Source organism: Delphinus delphis, chromosome 10 (assembly GCF_949987515.2).
Source record: "Delphinus delphis chromosome 10, mDelDel1.2, whole genome shotgun sequence".
Classification (NCBI taxonomy): Eukaryota; Metazoa; Chordata; class Mammalia; order Artiodactyla; family Delphinidae; genus Delphinus; species Delphinus delphis.
In genome coordinates this window covers 72,338,505-72,365,842 of record NC_082692.2, presented here as the reverse complement: position 1 = coordinate 72,365,842, position 27,338 = coordinate 72,338,505, and the positions used below count along the sequence as shown (strand labels likewise).

Genomic DNA, 27,338 nt, shown 5'->3' with positions numbered 1-27,338 from the left:
TTTGTGCCAGTACCATACTGTCTTGATTACTGTAGCTTTGTAGTATAGTCTGAAGTCCAGGAGCCTGTTTCCTCCAGCTCCATTTTTCTGTCTCAAGATTGCTTTGGCTATTCCAGATCTTTTGTGTTTCCATGCAAATTGTGAAATTTTTTGTTCTAGTTCTGTGAAAAATGTCAGTGGTAGTTTGATAGGGATTGCATGGAATCTGTAGATTGCTTTGGGTAGTATAGTCATTTTCACAATGTTAATTCTTCCAATCCAAGAACATGGTATATCTCTCCATCTATTTGTATCATCTTTAATTTCTTTCATCAGTGTCTTATAATTTTCTGCATACAGGTCTTTTGTCTCCTTATGTAGGTTTATTCCTAGATATTTTATTCTTTTTGTTGCAATGGTAAATGGGAGTGTTTTCTTGATTTCACTTTCAGATTTTTCATCATTAGTGTATAGGAATGCAAGAGATTTCTGTGCATTAATTTTGTATCCTGCTACTTTACCAAATACATTGATTAGCTCTAGTAGTTTTCTGGTAGCATCTTTTGGATTCTCTATGTATAGTATCATGTCATCTGCAAATAGTGACAGCTTTACTTCTTCTTTTCCAATTTGGATTCCTTTTATTTCTCTTTTTCTCCGATTGCTGTGGCTAAAACTTCCAAAACTATGTTGAGTAATAGTGGTGAGAGTGGGCAACCTTGTCTTGTTCCTGATCTTAGTGGAAATGGTTTCAGTTTTTCATCATTGAGAACGATGTTGGCTGTGGGTTTGTCATATATGGCCTTTATTATGTTGAGGTAAGTTCCCTCTATGCCTACTTTGTGACTTTAGTTTTAATTCCCCTAATTACTAGTGAGGCTACGTTTCCTGAATTTACTATTTTGTATATAACTGATTTTCTATTTCTCACATAGAAATCCCAGTATTAAAAGATTGAATAAATTTTGGGGGTTTTTTGTTTTGTTTTGTTATTAGCCAAACTGTGTGGCTTGTGGGATCTTAGTTCCCCAACCAGGGATTGAACCTGGGCCCTTGTGAAAGCCCAGAGTCCTAAACGCTGGACCACCAGGGAATTCCCAAAGAAATGTTTTTAATAAAAGCAATAATATACTCCCAGTGTAAATGATTACCATTACATTTTATTTTTATAATTTGTATAGTACCTTTCCTGAATTTGTACCTCAAATAGTTTTCCTTTACATCAAATGATCCAATTGCAACTGCCTTTGAAAAATCATGCTTTTTGATGATTACCTCTTTAAAATTGGGATAGTAATATATGGGGCAGCAAGGTCCATTTTTCTAGGAAAGCAAAATGATACTTATGTGTAAATATACATTTATATTCATATTTTCAAGTATAATAATATCAATATTTCATAGGTATGTATTGGAACATTTATCACGAATATGTCGAATTCTAAAGCAGTCTGGTGGAAATGCTTTGCTTGTTGGACTTGGAGGAAGTGGTCGTCAATCTTTAACTCGTCTGGCTACATCCATGGCAAAAATGCAAATTTTCCAACCAGAAATTTCTAAGAGCTATGGTATGAATGAATGGAGAGAGGACCTGAAGGTAAAATTGTGAGCAAATCTAGTGTCTAAAATAATATCAGTGCATTATTTTTTTAACATCTTTATTGGAGTATAATTGCTTTACAGTGGTGTGTTAGTTTCTGCTGTATAACAAAGTGAATCAGCTATACATATACATATATCCCCATATCCCCTCCTTCTTGCATCTCCCTTCCACCCTCCTTATCCCACCCCTCTAGGTCATCGCAAAACACTGAGCTGATCTCCCTGTGCTATGTGGCTGCTTCCCACTAGCTGTCTATTTTACATTTGGTAGTGTATATATGTCCATGCCACTCTCTCACTTCGTCCCAGCTTACCCTTCCCCCACCCTGTGTCCTCAAGTCCATTCTCTACGTCTGCGTCTTTATTCCTGTCCTGCCCCTAGGTTCTTCAGAACCATTTTTTTTTTTAGATTCTACATATATGTGTTACAATGCATTATTTTATCTGTAAAGAGAGAGCCAACCTGTATAGCTGTGTGCTAAATACACTGGTGATGATGATAATAATATTATCCCTAGAGCAGTTACTGTGTGTGCTGAGCACTGTTTTAAGTTCTTTATATACATGCTGTCACTCTATAGGTATGACAGTTCAATGCAGCAGGTATGGTTGTCTCTGTGTTTTACTGATGAGGAAACTGAAGTTGAGAGAAGGTATGCACAGCAGAGCAGGATTTATGACTTAAGTCTTATCCACTGCTGTTACCATGGCTGCTGCTGATTTTACCTTTATTCTAGTTCAGAGAGGCCTTATTTCAGGTAAATGTATGTTTTCCAGTAGACTTAAATATGAACCTCAATGAGGATGATGATGTCATTAATGTTGTCAAATCTTAATAGTTTCTTTGGAGCTGTGTTGCTGTTCCAGTAACAAATAGAATAGTGGAGTGCATACTTGGGGCTTCATCCTCATGTGCCTAGGGCTCTGCAGGCCCCAGAAGAGAGATGACCTAAAGTGGAAAAAAATAAGAGAGACATTACTGGACTTTTTAAACTTTCTCTGACCCTGACATACTAAAATTCTACATCCGAAAAGTTAGTGTAGAGAACTGGTCTTTATATCTTCGATCTTAGATGGACAGAGATTCTTTCTGTTTTCAAATCCAACTCAGTCCCTGAAGTAAGACTCTGAATCAATGAGTATGTCTAAGGGGTGGGCAAACTGGCCAGTTGGAGTCTCCCACCAAAAGGGTGGGAGAAATGGAGGCCCAGATTGAGAGCCCCACCAAAATGGAAGAGGTACTACTCTAAATTTGAGATGTTATCAAAAGAAAGGAAAGCAAAACCAACAGATTTCCACCAGATTCTGGTTATAAGTACATTTTTATTTTAAGGTTCTATTAAGGAATGTGGGCATGAGGGGCCAGAAGACAGTCTTTCTAATCACGGACACTCAGATTAAAGAGGAAGCTTTTCTAGAGGATATCGACAGTGTGCTCAATACTGGAGAAGTACCTAATATTTTTGCAGCAGATGAAAAACAAGAAGTGATGGAGGTAAGTGCTTTTTAGGGAGTGCTGCTCCTAACATGTCTTGAAGCTTTTCTGCTCTTCAGGATAAATATATCTTGTGCAGAGGATTTTGGTGATTGAAAAATTAATGTATATTATTTTAATACTTTTTTGGTGAATTTTAAACAGCTTCGATAGTTAGACAGAGTTTTAATTCATTTTTTCCATAATGATGACAGTGTGTTTCATCCATTTGATCTTATTTAGCATGTTTTCTGAGTGATTAGAGATTTAAAATCATATCTTAGGGTTACAGTGATATGAGAAAATATAGCTTTAAAACACTACTTGATTAGCTTTTATGGTTTACCACTGGTTAGTAAAATTTTCAAATTTTAACAAAACTACTTGTATTAATTCTGATGTATCTGAGAGTCATGCTTTGTGATTTAATTGACAAAAAAATACATTTTTGAAGCACCCACTACTTCAGATGTCCTGACCTTTGACCCCCATTTCTAAGATCTTCCCATAGAAGAGTTCAGCTAGTAATTTCCCCTTTCATGTACCGTAACTACTTTTACCCACAGATTTTATCACTCACACCAGGATGCTTCATTCCAGCCTCTAGTGATAGCATGTGGAGTAAAATGGTTTCACCCTGGTTGTTCAAGCACCCTGCTTTGTTTGTCTATGGAATGAAACTGTTATATACACAAAACAGTTCCTCCTACACAGCGTTGTTGTGAGTTCTGAGGATCAAGTGAAATAAGGCACTTATGGAATGTAAGGCACTTATGGAATGTCAGGCGCTTAGAAAGCCCTCAGTAAATCTGATACATTACCAGTTCATGGCCTGGCGTGGCTAAGGCTGCTAAAGAATCGTAATTCTCCTAATTTATAGGATAAATTCATCCCCCACACTCCTACCCAAGGAATAGGACACCTTGGGGAGTGGGATTTTCTAAGCTTTGCAAGGCTTTTCTGCTCACTGTAGCTATTGTTTACCTTTTCTTCTCATCACTTTGCTACAAAACTTTTCCATTGCTTCACTCTTTTATGGTATGACCCAACAGTAGCCTTAAGAACTTCTTTCCTTCATATTCCACCCTAGGAACACCGTATCAGTTTTTCCACAAGGAAATAGTCATGGTCAGAACTCAGGGGTACCAAAATGCATTCCTGTTTTTGCTTGCTTTATACTAATTTTTAAAAATATAAAAGGTAATTAAAAGAAGTTATATTAATTTCTTTACATACCCTGCATCCCACTTTGAAGACCACTTTGCTTATTTCATCCATCTGGCAAACATTTTACTGTAAACCTCACTTCCTATAACTGACCTGTGTAGCTTGGCCCTGGTACTGCCTAGAGGGCACCTCTTATAGACTCAGCACATCTCTCTGACGTCAACATCAGCGTTCTAGACTCAGAACCTCTGAGTTCTAGAAACCTCTGTTTCCTGACTACCTTTTCCAGTGTTCCATTTGCACTCCTTGCAGAATTAAATTATTGCAGTATTTTTCTCAGTATAGCAGTGACTTATTTACCACATTTAGTGATATTTTCTCAGTTCCCTTTTAAAATTGTGATTCATCTTTGAAATAATTCATCATTCCTTCTTTTAAACTCTGCTTTCTCTGGACTGCTATGAAATTTCATTCAGTTTGTTTCCTATCTCCCTAATTATTCCTTCAGTAACTAGTCTTTTTCTTGCTCCCCAGAATCAGTTGTGCTCCCAAAGTGTGTGTGTGTGTGTGTGTGTGTGTGGGTGCGTGTGCGTGTGGATATTACTCCCTACTTCTACTCTAGAAGCATTAACCAATATTTCTGTGTAAATAGCCCCTATATTTATATCACCATCCTGGCCCTTTCATGAACTCTTGTTCTACAGTTACAACCATGTATTACCTTTCTCTCTCTGAATGTCCCCCTGTTAACTCAGAGTTAATGCAGGTAGACCACCTGAACATAATTTCATAGATTGACACTGATCATAATAGTCATAATTTGAGAATTACTGTCAGAATGAATATACAGAGTTGACTTACCGTTTCCCATAGATATAGCTATCATATATCTATAGTAGAGAATTCTTTTAGAAATAAATTCATTGTTATAACATTGGAAATTGTATGATCATTGTGACCACTCCCTAAATTTGCTATTGAAAAAATTTTAAATCTATTTATAAGATAATTTATTGACTATGAAACCTTTTCTGATTTGAACAAGGAGAAAGGTAGGATATAAAAAGCTGAAAGGTACTTACCTGTGTGGAAAGAACTATTTTAAGTATTCACATGTAATGGCTTTTTGATTCCTCAACAATCCTTTGATATAGGTACTCTTTTCCCCATTTTACAGATGAGGAAACTAAGGTACAGAGAGGTTAAGTAACTTGCCTTCAGGTCACATAGGTAATCAGCTGCAAGCGGGGATTTGAATTCAAGAAGTCTGGTTCTAGAGCCATTATTCCTAACCACATGTAAGATGCCTTTCTCATATAGAGATATACAAGGGAAGAAAATTAAAAGTGACCTATAATCTCATTACCAAACAACTCTATTAACATTTCAAAAAATACAAATATTATAAGAATAAAATTAGATAATTCAAACAGCATAAGAACGTCCAAAATGGAAAAAAAAATGATATAAACCAAGAAGAATGTCCAAGATAAAATATAAAGGCCTCTCTCTCACTCTCCCTTAAGTCCATCTCACCCAAAGTAACCACTATTAATAGTTCTTTGTGATTGCTTCCATAAAAAAGTGTGTATGTGCTCACACATATGCACCTATATATTTTTTAATTTAACAAAAAGGATCATATTATACATACTGTTGCACAGTTTGTTCTTGCATTTATTTTATCTTGCTGATCTTGCCATAGCACATGTTGATGCATCTCATTATTTTTAACAGTTGTATAAAATTACAATATATGGATGTTTAATAATGTTTTTATTTTTTATTATTTTTAAAATATTTATTTATTTATTTGGCTGTACCGGGTCTTAGTTGCGGCACACAGGATCTCAGTTGTGGCATCAGGCTCTAGTTCCCTGACCAGGGATCAAACCCAGGCCCTCTGAGTTGGGAGCGTGGAGTCTTAACCAGTGGACCACCAGGGAAGTCCCTATAATGTTTTTAACTGGACACTTTAGTTGTTTATATTTTTTCCTCCTAAAAACAATGTTGAATTATAGTCCCACACATATATCTTGGTGAACTTTTGTATTTTTATAAGTTAAATTTTTGTCAGATATTTGTTTTTAAATTATAGAATTACGGAATTGAAAGTAGTCTTCTAAGTGCAAGCTATGACAAAACCATTATTTTGATACAAAAGCAAAAATTTAAAGATATTTATAAGGGGAGTAATAAAAATTCTTAATATTCCAATATCTAGTAATCTTATCAGCATACCTGTTTTTATTTATGAGGTTTTTTCTGGTATTCCCTAGGGTGTTCATCCTGTGGCTCAGGCTGGCAATAAACACGATGAATTCAGTCCCTTAGCGCTGTTTGCTTTCTTTGTGAATCGCTGCAAGGATAATCTTCATGTTGTAGTGGCCTTTAGTCCCATTGGAGATGCCTTTCGAAATTACTTGAGGCAGTTCCCATCCCTCATCAATTGCTGTACCATTGACTGGTTTCAGGTTTGTAATTTGGGGGGGAAGGACAACTAAATCTTTTGGAATTTTGCTGAAATCTTACTCAACCTCTATTAATTTCCATTCATCAAGTGTTTCTTGATCACTTACTCTAATGGCAGCACCAGGGACTGGTAAGACTACATGATCCCCAAAAGGAGCTCACACTCTAGACTGGAAGACAAAAAAGGCAGTCAGCAAATGAGCAGTCAACAATTATATAAAAGAGCCATAGTCTTGGTGTGGGAAATGTGTACTTATTAAGGCAGTGACTCTCTGAAATAGGAAAATGAATTCGTTACATAGAGGAGGGGGTGTATAAGGAACCAGCAGAATGTATTTTATATATACATATATATATATATATACACACACACGTATATGTGTAAAGATATATATATAGAGAGAGATATATTTATCTATCTGTACATATATTTACTATAAGGAATTGGCTCACATGATTATGGAGGCTGACATGTTCCAAGATTTGCAGCTGGCAAGCTGGAGACCCACAAGAGCTGACGGTATGTAGTTCCAGTGTGAAGGCCAGCAAGCTTGAGACCTAGGAAGAAATGATATTTCCATCTGAGTCCAAAGGCAGGAAAAAACTGGTGTTCCCGCTTGAAGGCCATCAGGCAGGAGGAAGTCCCCCTTACCTGAGGGAGCGTCAGCCTTTTTGTTCTATTCAGGCCTTCAACTGATTGGATGAGGCTCACTCACATTAGGGAGAGTAGCCTGCTTTACTCAGTCTGTTCATTTAAATATTGAACCCATCCAAAAATGCACCTCACAGAAACACCCAGAATAATGTTTGACCAAATATATGGGCACCCTTTGGCCCATAGCAAGTTGACACATAAAATTAACTATCACAAGATGTTAGTACGTGCAAAGGTGGAACAGTGGGGAGAGCATGGCTCATTTGGGCAAATAGTTTGGTATGGCTGACTGGCAATGAGGGCAGCAGAAGTTAAGTTGGAGCTTTAAGTGGGTGCCAGGCTATAAAGGAATTTGTAAATGTGCCTAGGAATTTGGTTTTATCCCAAAGACATTGTGGAGGCATTAACATATGTTTAGCTAATCAATATTTTAGGAATAACCCAAAACACTTGGAGGCTATATGGTGGATGATTTGGAGTGGGGCAAAACAAGAAACAGGAAGACCAACTTGGTGGCAATTTCAGTCATGCCAGCAGCAAATGATGCAGGCCACCACCTCATTTAAACAAGGCAAATCATCACTGCCTGTGTAAAACCGTTAAGTATTTATGCTCTTGAGAAGGGTAGCTCCTGGTGCCTTCTATTTGTTTGTTTTATGCCTAATAGAATGTGGACTATAGATTGACCCTGGATAATTTCTTTTAAAGATAAATTTCTGATACTAATTTGTTTTATTCTCTCTTGCCTATTTATCAATTGCATGTTTGAAAAACTAATTCTACCCTTTTGAGGATTGCAATATGTTTCAGCTAGTGGATGTTTTAGTGTTTATACAACAATAAAAGCTGTGTGAAACAGTTTTGCTTTATGCAAACTATATCTTAATATTGCTTCCATTAAGTAGCCCCAAACCAGAACCAAACAAACAAATGAACAAAGCCTGTCCAACCATAAGTTTTTCTTTTGTGAAATCTTATAAATACAATTCTACGACTTCTGCATTTTTTTTTTATAACCACGAGGCTTTCTGTTCTGTTATATGTGATTCATACTTGTTGGGGGAAATTTTTTAAAAGGTGGAACTAGGAGTTGCAAATAGATAAGGGAGATTAAGTGGATAACAGAGAGGAACAGAGATTTTATAGTGGAACATTGGGGTTATAGAACCTGTGTCAGGGGCGCTGATGGCATTGTTTGGGGCCTGGCTCTTTTAAACTCAGGAAGTGAGTGTAAACCACTGTGTCACATAGTCAGGAAGTCATTGACTTTTTGGATAGATCTCTGTTCTCCCAAGTAGGGTGTACTCTCACCAGAGGTGCCAAAACAGCTCAGAGGATAACGGAAGGATTTACTGGAATATTCGCTTTTGTATGAAATATTTCACATGGATTAACATTGACACCCTTGCTCAGTTTGTACGTCAAGTGGCCATGTGTCACAGATGGTATGCAAGGTACCCTGAGGGATTCCTGCAATGAACTAAAAATTGAAGATACATAATGCAGTTGTATGTGGATAGTAAGAGAATGTCATAAACCAGTAGCAGCTAGCTCAAGCTCTGTGTCAGCTACATTATAAGGCAAAAACAATGACTACTTAACAAGATCTGGTAAGACATTGGTAAAAACAAATTTAAGCAGGCTATTTGGAATATGGATTTATATCAACTGTTTAAATAATAAAGGTTATCCCCAGGGTGTGTCGTGACTTGCAGTATTAGCTTATGATAGCGTGGTTACCTATCAACAGCCATTTTCTACCGACTCCATCTTTGCTGACAGAATTCTGATTTTGTTTGGGAAATCACTATCCATATAGCCATGTATAATAGGGATTCATTCCTGGTCGGTCTAAGTCAGCATTGGTGCTCTCACTCCTCTTACTGTTGACCATTTTACACATGAGCCTGTTCATGACCCATTGCTTGCCAATGGATCTGGATTTAAAGTCTACCAGGGAGCTTTTGGGAGAAGCTTTCTCAGTATAAAAAGAGTTACATGATCGGAAAAGTCATATGACACTTATTTTGGCATTTTACAAAAATTCATTTATCTTAATAATCTTTAGATACCTCTTTTGAGGTTTAAAAAATATATATTAGTACAGTAATACCATATGCATATAATCTGTTAATAAGTATGTGCACACTGGTAGTATGTGCTTAAAACTTTTTTTTACTAATAGGGTGCTTGATCAAAAAAGTTTGACTTTTACCAGGATAGAGGGCCAGACACTGAAAAAATTGATCTTAAAATGCATATGGTCTACTATAAAGAAAAAAATTACAAGCATCTTGTTGAATCTAAATGAAATGAAGTTTGGAAAATACTCTAATGAGAAAATGGAGATTAATTACTCATTTAACATAAATTATTTCATTGAATAAATATTTCAAGTATTTATTTGACAAGAACTCTTTTAGGCACTGAAGATACCAGCAGTGAGGAAGAAGTCCTTGCTTTTGTGGACTTTACATTTTAGTGGTGAGTCAGGGAGACAGACAAAAACAAATAAATATATATGTCAGATATTGGTAAGTGCTAAGAAAAAATTCAGGATAATGGAAAGAGTAATGAGGGAAGGAATGCTGTTTTAGAAAGAGTGCATTGGGAAGACCTTCCTGGTAAATTGGCATTTGCACAGAGATGTGAAAGCGTGAACCACATGGAGGTCTAGGTGGGGAGGGTTCTAGTCAGAGGGACAGCAAATCCAATGGCCCAGAGGCAGAAGCACACTTGGTATATTCTAGGAAAAGCAAAGGAACCATTTCACTGAGATGGGGAATACTGGAAGAAAAGTGAATTTGTGAGGAAGAAAATCAAATGTTCAACTTTGGATGTTATAACAGGTAGGAATTATAATGGGCTGCTAGTAACAGAAACCCAAACTAAACACATAGGCTTTTTTTTCTTTTCCTCTCTCATATAGAAAAAAAATTGAAGGTAAGCAGACTGGGACGTTTGTGACTTAACAAAGTCATCAGAATCCCATGTTCTTCTTTTTTTTTTTTTTTTTTTTTTTTTTTTTTGCTGTACGCAGGCCTCTCCGGAGCACAGGCTCCGGACGCACAGGCCCAGCGGCCACGGCCCACGGGCCCAGCCGCTCCGCGGCACGCGGGATCCTCCCGGACCGGACACGAACCCGCGTCCCCTGCATTGGCAGGCGGACTCTCAACCACTGCGCCACCAGGGAAGCCCCCCATGTTATTCTTTACTATCCTTAGCATGTGGTTTCCATCTTCAGAGTCATCATATGGTCTAATGTGGCTGCTACATCTCCAGCTTTCACATCTGTGCTACGGAAACGAAGTAGAATAATGGAAAGTAGGGCAAAAAGGACCCATGCCAGCTCTATGTCATTCTCTAGAGAGCTTGCTTATATGTCATTATTTACTCTGAATTGCAAAGGAGTCTAGGAAATGTGGTATTATAACTGGGCATATTGCTATCTAGAATAAAATTGGAGTCCTAAGGAAAGGGGGCTGATAGGTATTAGGAGAGCAACTAAGCAGCCTGTGCCGTTGTCCTACTAAATTTGGGGTGCCTACTAGATGTCCAAGTGGAAGAGTTAGGGAAGCAGTGTAGTATATCTTTGATATGTAAATTATTATCTACCTTTCCTTTATATTGCGTTATCTTTAATTTTACTGTATAAAATATTTATTAGATCTTTCATTGTGCCCTTAGTCCCCCTAATTCTATTTTCCCTATTAAGGTTTTAATTTTCTCAACCCCAAATTCTTCTCACACAGGAAGACAATTTATATAACTGAAGTGTGACTAATCGTCTTAACTTTTATTTGCTTTTCGTTTTCTTATTTTTAGCCATGGCCCGAAGACGCTCTTGAACTTGTAGCTGTGAAATTCTTAGAAACACTGGAGCTTACTGAAGTTGAACGACGAGAGATAGTTCCAATCTGCAAACACTTTCACACTTCCATTATGCATCTTTCAGAAAGGTTAATATTAATAAATTTTACAATAATGCCTTGTATTTTAAAGCATCTTTTTTTGTGAAAGCCCAAAATTTTAATAAGATTTCTATGGCTTCTAAGTCTCTCCAATCATTTAATTAGTTAAGACTTGTAAGTAATAGAAAGCTACTTGATCTAGGTTTCACAAAGAGAGGAATTTATTACAAAGATACAGGGATACCTTACAAAGTTTAAGGGAAAGAATACAGCTGTATCTTAGAAGTGACTGGAAGCAGGAGTTAAAAAGCCACCACAAACCCAGAAATGCTTTTTCTCTGTTTCTCATCCCTGTTTCTCTTGGGGCATCTGCTTTCTTCTTTCTCTTTACAGACTGAACTTTTTACTTCCCAGTATATATGGAGGAAACTGTGTGCCTCTCGATTCTCAATTTTACTTCTTGCAATTCCAGCTGTAGCAGAGATTGATTGGCTGTTTCCAGCTCTCTATTCCCAATTTATTCCAAAATATGATTAGCCTTGTTTGTGTCCAGTGCCCAATCCTGCTCTGATCTGCTGTGGTTATGGTGGCAGGTTTCACAGAACAAACATTGCTCTTGGGGCACTGGTTGGAAGTTCTCAGACAAGGAGGGAGATGGTTGGTGGGCTGTGGATGCCTTAAAAGTATAAGTTTTACCTCTGTTCATCTCTGAGATCCTCATTTCAAAGATGCTCATAGTATATTGCCAGAGTTTTACAGCCAGCTAGCATGTTTGGCTTGGACAGTTAACACCAATCAGTGGGCTCTAGTCTACATACTTGCTGTGAAACATCATTGCATCCATTGTTTTTATGTGTATGGGTAGTAGTCTCATATTTCTGGCCAAACCCTGTTCAACCAACATGTGACACGTGTGTAAGGAATGATAACTCATTCTTGCTATGCTATCTGCAGTCCCCTTTCCTACTATACTTTTGTACAGTATCTTGGGTCTCTTAGATCCTCCTGGCATATGAAACATGTAAAAAGACCTACCTATATCTTTCTTGCTATAGTTCTCTTTTGAGACATATCTTTGTTGATTTGTGCTTTTTAACTACACCATTGATATTTTGTAGACAAGAAATTAGGAAATGGTTCTGTGTAAAATTCTAGGATTTTGTAAACTTCAAGTATTCAGCAGCCTCTGAATAAAATTAACCTTTATTCTTAAATGTTTGTTGTTAATGCTATGTCGAATTTACTTCTTACTCTGTAAAACCCATTACTTATAGTAAGATATGCTATCTGCCTCTCTTTTAGGTTCTTGCACACATTAGGACGACATAACTATGTTACTGCTACTTCTTACCTTGAACTTATTGCCTCATTTCGACAGCTTTTGACTAAGAGGCAACAAGCTGTAATGGAAGCAAAACAGCGATATGTGAATGGACTTGACAAATTAGCTTTTGCTGAGTCTCAGGTAAATTTGAGGAGCTGCTCAAATGGTAATACATAATGGGAAATAGAAGAGCTATAATTTATTGAGAATATATTATGTGCCAGGTACTGTGTTATGTGCTTCATGTGCATCCCTTCAATTATTCCTCATAACAACTCCATGAGGTAGACACTTTTATGATCCTTATTTTACAGATGAGTAAAGTGAATTTTACAGAAGTTCACTGAGTTTCCCAGACCACACAGACTCAAATACACCCAGTTTTATTCTTAATTTTTTGGCATTTGGAGAGAATATAATGTCAGGGTTGACTTTTTATTGTAATAGCTGGTTAAATATAAGATTGGGTTTTTTTTTAAATGAGTCAAGTGCTAGTAATACTTATTAGTATTATTTCAACATAGGCAACAGAGTGTTGGGGTGGTCTGGACGCACTGTATACCAGGCACATAGTATAATAGGGATAGCCCGAGCTGCCACCTTTTTTCTACCTGATTTTCTTCCTCAACAACTGCATTCTTCCACTGTCCTGTCATACTCAAGGAAGATAAAGTCTTTTGTGAAGAAAACTGGCCACACTCTCATGGTTTTGTTTATCATGTAAAGAACTGGAAAAAAAGAGTTAAGGTTTACTGTCCCCAGTACCTTATGATACATTTAAGTTTCAATTTTCTCTGTTTGGCTTCCATAGCTATTGTAGTTATGAAAACTAATGACAAATTGTTTACTTAGGTTGGTGAAATGAAAATAGAGCTTGTTCAGTTACAGCCCAAATTGGAGGAAGCTAAAATTGAAAACGCACATATGATGCAGGTAAAGTATCCTGAATTTTTAAAAACTGATGTCAGAGGACAATTGAAATATGTAAAATCAGCCTTGAAAATAAGCCTTAGTTTTTTTGCCACTAGATCTTAGGGATGTTACCCTTTTCAGTTGACTCATTGGGTTCCGTGTGGTTTCTGTTGTTTTTGAAGAGAGATGGGGAGCCCATTACCAAATTAGGTCACGTGTATTTACATTTCTCCTCATTTTATCCTTCAAAATGATATGTCGGATTCCCTAATCTTCAAATGTTCTTTTGTCTCTAGGATAGAGAAAGCATTAGGATGTTTAAGGAAATGTCTTTATTTCTTTCTTTCTTTTCTTTAGATTATTGAGAAAGAATCTGCACAAGTGGAAGCAAAAAGAGAGTTTGTGAAATTTGATGAAGAGATAGCCAGCGGAAAGGCTGAAGAAGCCCAAGCTCTGAAAAATGAGTGTGAAAGTGATCTAGCTGAGGCGATTCCAGCTTTGGAAGCAGCTCTGTCTGCACTGGATACACTAAAGGCGAGTGTTTGAATTAGCTTGTGTTTCATCAACAAAGTAAAACTGCGTAGAGACACTTGGTTAATTCGGTGTAGTTCACTTTCAGTGGGTGGTATTATATTTTTTTTGTCCAGTCAAATGAAACTTGACTCTTAACAATTCCTTTTTGCTATACTGTTATCTTATATTTTTTGCTTTTCATATATTATTTATAATTTTCATTCAGGATATTCCAGTGGGAATGGAATAATCTCCAAGAGGCCATAGTGGTTCTGTACATGGACCAGGAGGCATATGTTAAATAGAATGTTGAGCTACCTTTCTGCAGCCTTCTGGACATGCATGTACAGCAAAACCTAAAGATCATTTCCAATATAGTTGTGGGTCACACCTGTCTGCATTACACTATGTTGTGTATGACTCTACAGGGTCTTTAGGCAAAACCAGAATAACCTCACCAAACAGAGCAGAGAGACCAGCTTCTGTTGACTAGGGAGGCCCAGTGTAGTATGGAAGTTCAGGATATTCAGACCCCATTCTTTGCCTTTTTTCCTAATCAATGCCCTAACTCAGGGGTCCCCAGCCCCCAGGCCGTAGACCGCTACTGGTCCGCAGCCTGTTAGGAATGTGGCCGCACAGCAGAAGGTGAGCGGCGGGCAGGCGAAGCTTCATCTGCCGATCTGCGTCGGTCGCATTACCGCCTGAACCATGGCTTGCAGTATCAACTGAACCATCCCCCGGCCACCCTCCACCCCCCATCTGTGGAAAAATAGTCTTCCATGAAACCGGTCTCCGGTGCCAGAAAGTTTAGGGACCGCTACAACTTTCACATAAGATACCTGACAAGATGGTGAGCTCAACCTATCAGTAATTCAGCATCTTCAGGATCAAACTCTATATCTGATTTTCAGTTATATCAGACTTGTAGTTGTAAGACTTAAGATTGTGTTAGGTCATTTATATTTAGAAACTGTCACTGTGCTGTGAACCAGGAATTTAACCAGAATTTTAATATTAAAATTCTGAGCTTATTATTTTCTTCATGTCTGCTCTCTGTCACATTTAAAAGCCACATTCTACCCAGTAGTCTTTCTTCATTCTCTCCTTAGACATTTATCACAGGAGCCAATCATTTTGACAAAGTTTGTTTTTAATAGACACTCCATTCTAGACGACCATGAGCATGAATTTAGGTAACTGTTATCACTGTGTACCATGCACTTTCAGTACTGTATCCTCTAATACTCACAGGATTCTTGATGCCTTTAAACACCACCAGTTCAAGTTATCAGTATCAGGTTTCCCTTTCAGTTGTTTGTACCCTTCCTAGTATCAAGTACTGTATTATAGAAAAGAGTTAGGGTTCAGTTGCAGAGAAGTGAATTGACTATTTAGTGTTAGCAGAGATTCTTTAGGGAATTTTATAAATAAATTACAGAATTCTTGGAAGAGCTAAGTAAATAGGTTCTAGGCTGAGCTGCCAGGAATGACTCACAAAGCCAAACTGAGGCACTAATCTACCAGAGGAATGATCCCTCTGAGTTGGAAGCCTGCAGAGCCTTCTTACAGAGCCATATTGCCTCCACCATAATCCATATCAGCAAAACAGATGCCTCGTGCCCTGCAAGTCTCCTCACTTATTCATTCTGAATTCTAGTATCACTCAAGTGATCTGATGGTAGGACCTAACGACCTCCCACAACTCTAGCTGCATGGGAAACTAAGATAAATTTTTAGCTTTCCAGCAATTGCAAGGGAAGTCAGAAGGATACTGGAGTGGATAATAACTAACTGAATCAGTTGTGTCTGTCGTAATAATATATACCTTTTTAGAAAATAAGTTTGGAATTGGAACTTACCTCTTCTTTCATTTTTGGCGGGTAAAGCTAACATGTAAGCAAATATAGAATTAAGTCTTTATTTAACTTAGGGTTATTAACGTGGATTCCATGTGTGGGCTTGGCATGTGACTATATAAAAATTTTGTGCATGTGCGCAAAAATATTTTCTCTGGAAGATTCTTAGCTGTCACCATATTCTCATAAGGACCTATGAACTCTCAAACACTTGGGAACCATTGGTTTACTGTACTTAAGTTCTCTTTTGTTAATTCTTTCATAACCATGCAAAGCAAAAAACAATTAGTTTCAAATGAAAATTTATGCTTTTATTATTCTCCAACATTATTTTTGAAACTCTTATTATTTAAAAGTAGGCTATTCTGAAGATACCCTGTTTTCTTTTTATTTAGCCAGCTGACATTACAATTGTGAAGTCAATGAAGAATCCTCCATCTGGTGTTAAACTAGTTATGGCAGCTGTTTGTGTTATGAAAGATATAAAACCAGAAAAAGTTTCGGATCCTTCAGGAACTGGAGGCAAGGTAATAACTAGACACAGATTTATATCATATTCATGAATGTACAGAACACTGTACAGCAACTATTATCAAATTAAATGTCAACAGTACCCAGTTCAGGGAAGACATATTGTTTTTCAGATTATATGTATCCTAGATAAAGCTAAGGCAGTATAGCATCAGAAAAATGTAGTTCCGGTTGTTTCCATCTCCTTTTCTGTCTATGCAGAATTCCCCACTGTCATGGGGTGGGGTTGAATGAACAGTGAGGCACCTGTGCCTTTCCAGCTAAGAGTCTCAAGAACGTGATATGGTTATATAGGTGTTTCTGAGCATTCCAAAAATTCTACTGTTAAGCAGTAGAGTGACGCTGTTAAAAGCATTTGCTCTGGAGCCAGAATGTCTATATTCAGAAATTCTGACCCTCCTAGCAATGTGACCCCGGGGACGATGCTTAACCTCTGTGGAACTCTGTAAAAAGAGGATTGTCATAGTACCTGCCTCACAAAGTTAATGCAAGGATTAGATTAGTTAATACATATAAAGCTCTTACGTATAAGGCCTTATAAACAGTAACCTGTTTATAATAATAAATATTACACATTTATTAGTAAATGTTAGTTGTTGTTATTACAATTATTATTCAAAGGTATCTCCCTTAAAAAAGATGGTGTAACATCTATCCTAAACTAAATTTATAGACTTATTTTCTTTTCAGGTTTTTACAATACCTAGGTTTGAATTCCTGAATTGGAGAATTGGGATTTTTTTTTTTTTGGCCATTCTATCCTTCGTTGACATAATAAAGATAAAGAAAATAAATAGGCTCTTACCTTAACAAGTTATTCTCACGCACACACAGATAGACATACACATACACCCCATCAGGCTTCTGAAATTAATAAAAAGAATGTTCAGCTACTTATTTAACACCTTTTATTAGCACAAGTACCATGTGCTTTATCTTATAACTGACAGAGCAGTGTATAATCTTTGTCTTTCTGCTTTCTCTTCTCTATTCCACTTGGGAAGTCTAGGTAGGTGAGGAGATTTTCTATAAGAAAAATATTTGCTACCTGTTTTAGTCCATTTGGGCTACTATAACAAGTTACCACAGATAGGGGTGGCTTATATACAACAAAAATTTATTTCTCACACTTCTGGAGGCTGGGAAGTCCAAAATCAAGACTACAGTAGATTCAGTGTCTGGTGAGGGTTCACTTCCCGATTTATAGACTACCATCTCTTTGTTGTGTCCTCACATAGTGGATGGGTGAGGGACCTCTCTGAGGTCTATTTCTCACACCAAAGACCACCTCCCAAAGACCCCACCTCCAAATACTATTACACTGGGGAGTAGGCTTCAGCATACGAATTTGGGGAAAGGACACAAACTTTCAGTCTATGGCACTACCTTTCTGGTTTGAAAGTCAAGATTAATGGAAAATAAAAGTTGAAATTAAAAAAATATATTTTCTTATATGAAAATTGTGATGGTGTTTATACCAGCTGCTTTTCTTAAGTTTTCTAAAGAGAAATAATCATATCTTTTGCCTTCTAATGTTTAATTTTTAATAATAAAGTCAATATATAAGTTCATATACATATTTTAAATATTTGATATGTTTAACATGTTCTCAGGGAGAGAAGTCTCTTTATTTCATTTCCAAGGAGATGTAGGTTTATATTTTGAAAGTACAGTGTATAGTTTCTCTGGATTAATATATCTTAAACCTCAAGAAGAAAAGTTTTATATCAAGCATATTTAATTGCACATCTAATAAGTTTCCATAAATTTTATTTATAGATATTGGATTACTGGGGACCTAGCAAAAAACTTCTGGGAGATATGAATTTCCTAAGAGATTTGAGAGAATATGACAAGGACAACATTCCGGTGAGTTTCATTGGATTTTTTCTACAAATGTAATTTTGCCAAGATGTATAAAATCTTTAACATTTTGCAATATTATATAAAACGTAAGAAGATAGTCTGTCTTTAGAATTAAGATAATAAATAAATGAATATTATTTATTAATGACTATTATGAATTCTCATAATACATAAAACCTCTCCTCTTTCAGACCATCAAAAGTCATTGAATAAATTACTGTTTTAGTGTATTATTGACATGAAAGAGTTCTTCAAGTGCCTTATAATAGTTTATTTCTTAATAAATTGGATATACAAATTTGTGAGGTAAAAAAGTATAGTTGTTTTTCATCCAAACTTCTATTTATTTATGTTTAATTGTTCTTCCTTATTTCCATATGTTTTCCCAAACTACACAAGTCTTTTAATTTTTTTGGAAGAAATACCTTGTTTCACTATCTGTAATAAGTTTGCATATTTTGCTCACAAATATGACTGCTACAATTATGCTTATTTTAAAAATATCTCAAAGTACTCACCTTGGTTTTTAAAGGCAACATAACTTTTTTATATACTTTTTTTTTTTACTGTGTATGATTAATTTTTCATCTATGGTTGCGTGATATATGTTGAAATCTTAAGATCTAAATCTTTGTTTTATAGGTGACTGTTATGCAGAAGATTCGTGGTGAATACTTAACAAACCCTGAATTTGATCCCCCTAAGGTTGCTAAAGCTTCCTCTGCAGCTGAGGGTCTGTGTAAGTGGATCATGGCTATGGAAGTGTATGACCGAGTTGCAAAGGTATTTTGAGGATCAGCGCATCCATTTTGTATTGAAATATTCCCATAAGTTAAAATTTATGCCGATATTTACTAGTTAAGAAGTTTCTAAAAGTGATACCACAAAGAATTTGTCCTGCTGCAGCATAATCATCAGACATTAACTGAGTATCTAGTACATGAAGAGAATACTTATGTGTGACATAACCTGTTTGGGACTAGTGTAAGTGAGAGCAGGGATGATCACTGGAGTTGGCCAGACTGACCTATAGCTACAGGGACCTGGGGCAAAAGAGAATTAAGTTTTATGAGGGGACTGCAGAAACAAAGAAAAATCCAAAACACCAAGGGCAAAGTGGCAGATTAAAATCTTGATGCAAAGGTCAGAAGTAAGAAATTCCAGTAGGGTTAAGAGGCAGAGCGTGGAATCAAGCCATGGCATGCAGTGATAGGGAGTCTTTTTTGGAGTACCCACTGAGGCCAAATTCCTGGGAGAGCAGAGAATGGTTAAGAGCATTTTGTAAATTTGACTAGCAAAGGACCAAGGAAACACTGGCCTTGTCCTCAGGAGCTTGCAGAATTCTATCAAGGGGAGCAGGAAATATAAATAAAAATACCCATGGAAATACATGATAGCATGTGTTTAGAACAACCTCAGAGTGTAGGATGAGTGATCAGGCTGTAATGATTGAGAAGATATTCTTAATAAGGTATATGTACCTGTAGAGAGGTACAGACTGTGACTGTAAATTTCAGGGGAGTAGACCTTTATACACCTGTTAAAGAAATAAAATTAATTTTTTTAATAAATTCACTTTATTTTTATTTATTTTTGGCTGCGTGCAGGCTCTCTGTAGTTGCGGCGAGTGGGGGCTACTCTTTGTTGCGGTGTGCAGGCTTCTCACTGCGGTGGCTTCTCTTGTTGTGGCACATGGGCTCAGTAGTTGTGGCTCATGGGCTCTAGAGTGCAGGCTCAGCAGCTGTGGCGCACAGGCCTAGTTGCTCCGTGGCATGTGGGATCTTCCTGGACCAGGGCTCGAACCCATGTACCCTGCATTGGCAGGCAGATTCTTAACCACAGCGCCACCAGGGAAGCCCTAAAATTAATTTTAATGGATGTTCTTCCATTTGAACATCTCGTCCCTCCCCATAGTAATCTCAGCAGGTCGGCAAGCTCTCAACTCAGCTAATTAACACATGTGGAATCTTCTGGATCCTTTCTATAAAGCTGAGAATCTAAGGTATTCAGGTTGTTTTCTGACTTTCCACTCTACACCTCCACACTGCTATTTTAATTCTGATGCACCTGTCTCATGTTTTTATGGAGGGGTTGAAGGGAGATATCCAGCAAGGTCTTCTCCAAAGTCCAAAGTAGAAAGTGGAGCTTCCTAATTCAATATCTGATCCTTTTATTATTGTTATTTTTTTGTCTGCACTGGGTCTTGGTTGCTGTGTGCAGGCTTTCTCTAATTGCAGTGAGCGGGGGCTACTATTCGTTGCAGTTCACAGGCTTCTCATTGCAGTGGCTTCTCTTGTTGCGGGGCCGGGGCTCTAGGCACACAGGCTTCAGTAGTTGTGGTTCCTGAGCTCTAGAGCGCAGACTCAGTAGTTGTGGTGCGGCTTAGTTGCTCTGTGGCATTTGGGATCTTTCCAGACCAGGGCTCGAACCTGTGTCCCCTACATTGGCAGGAAGATTCTTTTTTTTTTTTTTTGCAGTACGCGGGCCTGTCACTGCTGTGGCCTCTCCCGTTGCGGAGCGCAGGCTCAGCGGCCATGGCTCACGGGCCTAGCCGCTCCGCGGCATGTGGGATCTTCCTGGTCTGGGGCACGAACCCGTGTCCCCTGCATCGGCAGGCGGACTCTCAACCACTGCGCCACCAGGGGAGCCTGGCAGGAGGATTCTTAACCACTGCACTACCAGGGGAGCCCCAATATCCGATTCTTTGCCTCACTCTTCCTCTTACCCTTCAGCTCATTCACGGCAATGTACCAGAAGACTTAGGTCTCCCTTCTTTCAAATGGACATATACTCTCTTTGGTCATCTTGTAAATTCCTTCTACTGGTGGCTTAGAGTACACTCTGATCAAGTTGGCCAAACCCATTCTTGATATATTAATACTAATGAGCATAATAAAATAAGAAATTTAGAAAATTCTTTTTCTCTCAACAAAGTGTCACTTTTCAAGATTTGTTGAGGAAAATTCAGTTTTGATAGTGAAGCTGAACACCGAGACTTTATTTCTCTTTGTATTACTGCTACTGTCTTAATCCCCTCAAAGCAAATGTAAGCCTCACCTGACTGGGAAGACATTGAGAATTTCCAAGCTGACTTGGAAATGGCAAAAAAAAAAAAAAAAAAAAAAAGCACTTTCATGTATTTTTAAGCATTTGTAACTTCTGTTACTTGTTTTTCTATTTTTTTTGCAGCAGTTGAATGACAGCTTCTCATTATTTTGAGATATTTTGCTATATATTATGCTATTCTTGCTACATATTATGACATTTTATTAGTCCAGAATAACTTGCCTATTTTATAGATAACTGTTTGCTAGTCCAGAATGATTTTATATATTTTATAAGACATAGAAATATATTTTACTTTTCTGCATATAAAAATATGATGTAAGATTTAAGGCATTTAAAATTTGTATAATTCATTGTTATAAGTGATAAATGTATTTATAATCATAAATAAACATTTAAAATTCATAATATCTATAAGGATTATGTCGATTGTCAGTTTTATATAGTACACATTATAGCTGCATATATTGTTCCCAAACAGGTAGTGGCTCCTAAGAAAGCCCGCTTAACAGAAGCTCAGAAGTCCTTAGCTGAGACAATGGAGCTTTTGAATCAGAAGAGAGCAGAACTAGCAGAAGTAGAACATCATCTGGAAAATTTACAAGCAACATTTCTTGAGAAAACTGAGGAAAAGGCTCGTTTAGAAGACCAGGTGGAACTCTGTGCTAAGAAACTTGAAAGAGCCTCAAAACTAATTGGAGGACTAGGTGGAGAAAAATCAAGGTCAGATTTCTACTCCTTTTTAACAATATTTTACAAGGTCGGGCTTGAATATGTGACTTTCTTTGGGTATTTATTATGATTACTGATTTTTAAATGGCTGGTTGAGATTGTGGGACTTTCTATAAAGCACCTGGCTAAGCTTCTTCTAACAGAATATCAATGTCAAGGATGGTGTTTGCAACTTGCTTTCAAATGTTAAAAAAGAGAGAGAGAGAGAGAGAAAGAAGCAAATAAAACAAATGATAATTTTTAAGTGGTGAGTATGTGGGTGATCATTGTGCAATTCTTTCCAATTTTATGTATGTTAAAATTTTTAATAATAAAATGGGAGGGAGTAGTGGATATATGGTTCATTTTGTTAAATTTATTTCGGATAACTGACTTGATATAACAAAGCCAGTTAGCTTTATTTTAATCTATTTATTTGTACTGGCCAGCCAACTATCATAGTTATTAACTACATTTGTTGAATGAATAGCATGATAAAGTTACATACTTTTGACAATACTTTGTAAGGTAGATCGGATGGTTTTGTAATGCACTTTTTATTGTAAAGGTTTCATTAAATGCAAAAAAATATCAACCTTAGTATGTTAGCTGCTATACAACTTAAATGTAATTTTTGGTAATGAATTGCAAATGTTCCTATGTTTTTCAGGAACAAATAGCAGGGCCACCAGACCAAATCATCCTGATTAAAATTATTAGACAAAATGCTGGTGGTTTTTTTGTTTTGCTTATTCTGAAAGAACAAGTCGTGTAAGAAATGCCTAATATTCTAATCAAAGGTAGATTATCATTTGTATAACATAGATATATATTATAGCATGTTAGAGCTAGAAGGGACCCAACCTCCTTGCTTATAGATAAGCAAGTGCCCAACATTTCATGGCATTTTGTTATAGAGTTTGAACTAGAAGCCCCTAGCCCTTTCAATTACTATCATAGATCATTCTCTTTGATGAGGCTATTTTGCCTTTGATTAATCTCCCAGATGGTCTCAAGCTGCAGATGACCTTCAGATAGTATATGAAAATTTGACTGGTGATGTCTTAGTATCAGCAGGAGTAATAGCCTACCTTGGTGCTTTCACTGCTGGCTTTCGACAAACATGTACAGAAGATTGGAGCATGTTGTGCAAGGTAATAGTTTTATATTTCATAAGTTTCTTTATATAGAACACTTAAAGTATGTGTTGGGGTATCTGGGGGGAAAAGATGATAATAAAAACAGAGAAGGGGAGAAATGACTGAAAATATGGGATTTTTCTTTTTTTCTTCTTGTTTGATCAGTAAAATACTTCCATAGTCCAACTTTCCTTTCAGTTTTCTTTTTGTTCTTTAGAATTATTAAACAATATCTAATAACAAATCAGTATTTTAATGTTAACAATATTTCAATCAACAAGACAAGAGAAAACCTCAAAAGAAATTTGTTTATTTCTTACAGCAAAAAAAGATCCCATGTTCAGAGGAGTTCTCATTGAGTAAGACCCTGGGTGATCCAGTAAAAATTAGAGCTTGGAATATTGCTGGATTGCCTACAGATACTTTCTCCATAGACAATGGAGTGATTGTTAATAACTCCAGGCGTTGGTAAGGAACATAAAGTATTTATTTTTCAATTATTTTATTTTAAGGTTTTCAAATATAGAGAAAAGTTGAAAGGATTTTAAAGTGCCTGTATAGCTACTACTTCCTAGATCCTACAATTAACATTTTATTATTCTTATCTATCCCTCTATCCATCCATCAACTCATCCTTTTTCATGTATTTCAACGTATGTTGCAGACATGGATCTACTTCCTTCCAAATACTTCAGCATGCATATCATTAACTAAAGTTCAATATTTGTTTTTTTTTTCTTTTGAGGTAAAATTTACATACAATGAAATACACAAAACTTAAAACTATACCATTCAATGAGTTCTAACAAAAGTATGCACTTGTGCAACCCAAACCTCTGTCAAGGTATAAAACATTCTCTTTTGTCCCTTCCCAGTAAATCCCCACCCTCATCCCATAGGAGATTATTATTCTGATTATTTTCCATCACAGGTTAGTTTTGCCTATTCTAGAACTTCATATAAATGGAATCATACTGTATGTAGTCTTTTGTATAAGGCTTTTTCCACACAGCATAATCTTACTAATTTTTGTGCTGAGTAGTATTCCATTACATGACTATATAACTTTATGCATTTTCCTGTTGATGGACACTTGGGCCGTTGGCAGGTTTTGGCTATTCAATGTATTTATTTTAACTAGGTATTTCTACCCATTTTCATGATACTATAACAATAATTTATGCAATTTCATGTATATTTTTCAACACTATCACTGATAGTGTGATAACTATATGAGTTTTCCAAATGGTTTTTATTGTTACCCTTTTATTTATATCACTTTCAAAAACTTGGGAAATTACTCTCATCTGAGAAATAGTTTCTTATAAATGGTTATTTAGTCATGTTGTCATCTAATTTAAGTCTTTTCTTGGGATCTTATGTCAAATATACTATGATAGATACTATTGAGTTCTTATATTCATGAGGTACTTTGTAAGTGCCTTATATCCTCACAAATTCCTATGAGTTAGTTCTTATTATTCCATTTTACAGATGAGACGACTGAGGCCCACAGTGATTTACTAATTTGAAATGTAGTGAGATAACTGAGCTAGTAAATGGTGGAGTAAGAATTTGAACCCAGGCAATTTAACTTCCAAATCCTTGTTCTTATTTATTATGTTAAGTGAAATGTGGAATAGGGTATCCCATTTGCTACCTTTATAACTGTAATGGAAATTTCAGTCTTCTTTTGGGATATAAGATACATTAAAGATACAAGGAAATCTTACATTCTAAAAGTTTGAGGTATTGTTTATTATATTCTTTGGAAAACTTACTAGATACTTCAAGACGTCTGAGTCTCCTTTATATTGATAGTATCATTTTACTGAAATACTGATGTATGTGTTTTGAGTGCTTATCCACTCAAAATTTTACTTGAGAGTGAACATCCTTAGGTTGAAACTTCTAGGCAATTAGTAAAATTTATTACAATCTGAGGAAGTGTAATTAGCTATTCCAGAAAATGTGTTCTCTTGTAAAGCAGGGCAAGTTCTATTTAACAGAATATTTGACCCTGAGTATTCTGTTTTAGAACTCTTTTCTATGCATTTGGTGGCCATTCAGATTTTTTAAATTGCAGTTCAAAAATGCTATTAGGATATCTATAAGGCTTAACTGAAATCCAGGGAAACCAGAGGTTTCAGGATTGTATGTAAATTGAAGAAAACAATCTGTCATTTTCTGGCAGAAAGATGACTCTTCTAATACAGTAATATTTCAATGGTGTTACTCCTTTCTACCTGTTATTTTTGGACTGTCTGGTCAATAAGTCATGGACTGGGTCAGTTCTGAGGGATGAGTCGCCATCCTTATAGACCAGACTTCACTTCTTGCCAGTTGGGACCAATGTGTTCATCTATGGCTATCATCCGTCTGGACACTGTAGGTGACCACAGAGGCTTAATCTCTTCTCTCTGCCTCCTAACAGCAGAACCCAGTAATGTAACTAATGTTCACTCTTTTGGCTACTCACTTTAGAGTATCTTAAGTGTACCTCAGAGAAAAGTTGAGCCAGTAGGCTTTTGTAATGAAAATACCAATGAAAATTGGTATCTCTCCCAATCAGTCTCAATCTCTCCCTCTGTCTCTCTTTCTCTCCCTCACTGTAGGACCTATTTTCTGTGTTTTTCTCTGTGCAGCTGCTTCATTGGTCTGTCTCTGATTATATGCTGATTCTGTTCTTCTGTACACATGGCCATTCCCTAATGAAGCCTTAGTTCCTAAGTTCACAAAACACATCAGTTGAATAATATACATTAACCAGAACCATTAAGTACAAGTTCAAATTCCCATGAGAGAAAAATCTGATTAGTTTAGTGTGGGACAAATATCCATACTAGGTCTTGTCACCTATGGCTGGGGGCCAAGCCATTGTAGTAACACACATGAGTAGGTCAAGAATATAGTTCTCAGAAACAGAGTCGTGAACTGGGAAAGCAGTTCACAGTTAGAACCCTGTTGCTTGCTTCTTTTTGCATCTTTGGATGTGATGAAAGGTAAGGATCTAATTTTATTTATTTATTTTATAATGATAACCATTTACCCCAGCAGCATTTATTGAGTTATTCTTCCTTTCCTCACTGATTTGTAATGCTATCTTTGTCCCTTCAGTCTTTCGTTTAGTAAGGACTTGTGAATTGGTCTGAAAATGTCTTTGTTTTTCTCCTCACTTTATTTTTTCTTTAATTTTATGTCAGGTTTATTGAGATATGATATATACAATAAAATTCACCCTTTTTAGGTGCAGTGTTTTATGAATTTTGATTAAGGCCTATGGTCATATGATCCCTGCCACAATCAAGATGCAGAACATTACCAACCATTTGAAGCTTTTAAATGGGAGGGATTACATGACTTTTTTTCTGTTTTTTAAAATAGAGATATAATTGATATAATTCTCACTTGTAATCAGAGTATTTAGATTAGTTATACTTAATGGAATTATTGATACATTTAGATTTAACTCTACTGTCTTACAAGTTCTTTTCTGTTTGTCTCATCTGTTCTTTGTTCCTTTTATCTTCTTTTTCCACCTGGCTTTGGATTAATTGAATTTTTTTATGATTCCATCTTATCTCCACTATTTGCTTGTTGGTTATATATTCCCTATTTTAAGTGTTTGCTCTAGAGTTTACAATACACATCTTTAGTTTCTGAATACTTTCAGATAGCAGTATACTGCTACACATATAGTATAAGAATCTTTCAACAGTATAGTTCCAATGTCTCTCTCCTATTTATTGTGCTGTTATTGTATATTTTATTTTTCATATGCCATAAATCCCACAATACATTGTTACTATTTTTGCTTTAGACAGTAATTATGTTAGGGTGCTTAAATATAAGAAAAATGTCTTTTATGTTTATGTTCATTTTTTCCCCATTTTTGTACTTTTTGATTGTTTTTTTTTTTTTGGCCTTGTGGTGGCACGGCTTACAAGATCTTAGTTCCCTAACCAGGGATGGAACCTGGGTCACAGCAGTGAAAGAACCAAGCCCTAACCACTGGGATGCCAGGGAATGCCCTTAGACTTCTTCATTTCTTTATGTTTCTATCTATTTTCATATTTCTTCTGCCTGACAAATATTTTTCAGCACTTCCTGAGTACACGTCTATTGGCAATTAATTCATTTAGCTTTTTTTCTTTATTTCA

At 36.5% G+C, this 27,338-nt stretch overlaps 1 protein-coding gene across 1 annotated transcript in view; it reads left to right on the top strand.

Annotated features, from left to right (window-relative positions):
• Nucleotides 1–27,338, top strand: part of DNAH12 (dynein axonemal heavy chain 12) — a 229,191-nt gene that overhangs the window by 157,862 nt on the left and 43,991 nt on the right. The window contains exons 44-56 of the mRNA XM_060021479.1: nt 1,384–1,576; nt 2,915–3,076; nt 6,502–6,696; nt 11,175–11,308; nt 12,563–12,725; nt 13,437–13,517; nt 13,854–14,030; nt 16,261–16,392; nt 18,176–18,265; nt 18,905–19,045; nt 21,810–22,051; nt 23,046–23,193; nt 23,501–23,646. Of these exons, the coding sequence (XP_059877462.1) occupies nt 1,384–1,576; nt 2,915–3,076; nt 6,502–6,696; nt 11,175–11,308; nt 12,563–12,725; nt 13,437–13,517; nt 13,854–14,030; nt 16,261–16,392; nt 18,176–18,265; nt 18,905–19,045; nt 21,810–22,051; nt 23,046–23,193; nt 23,501–23,646 (2,004 nt within the window). The remainder of the gene's footprint in view (nt 1–1,383; nt 1,577–2,914; nt 3,077–6,501; nt 6,697–11,174; nt 11,309–12,562; nt 12,726–13,436; nt 13,518–13,853; nt 14,031–16,260; nt 16,393–18,175; nt 18,266–18,904; nt 19,046–21,809; nt 22,052–23,045; nt 23,194–23,500; nt 23,647–27,338) is intronic.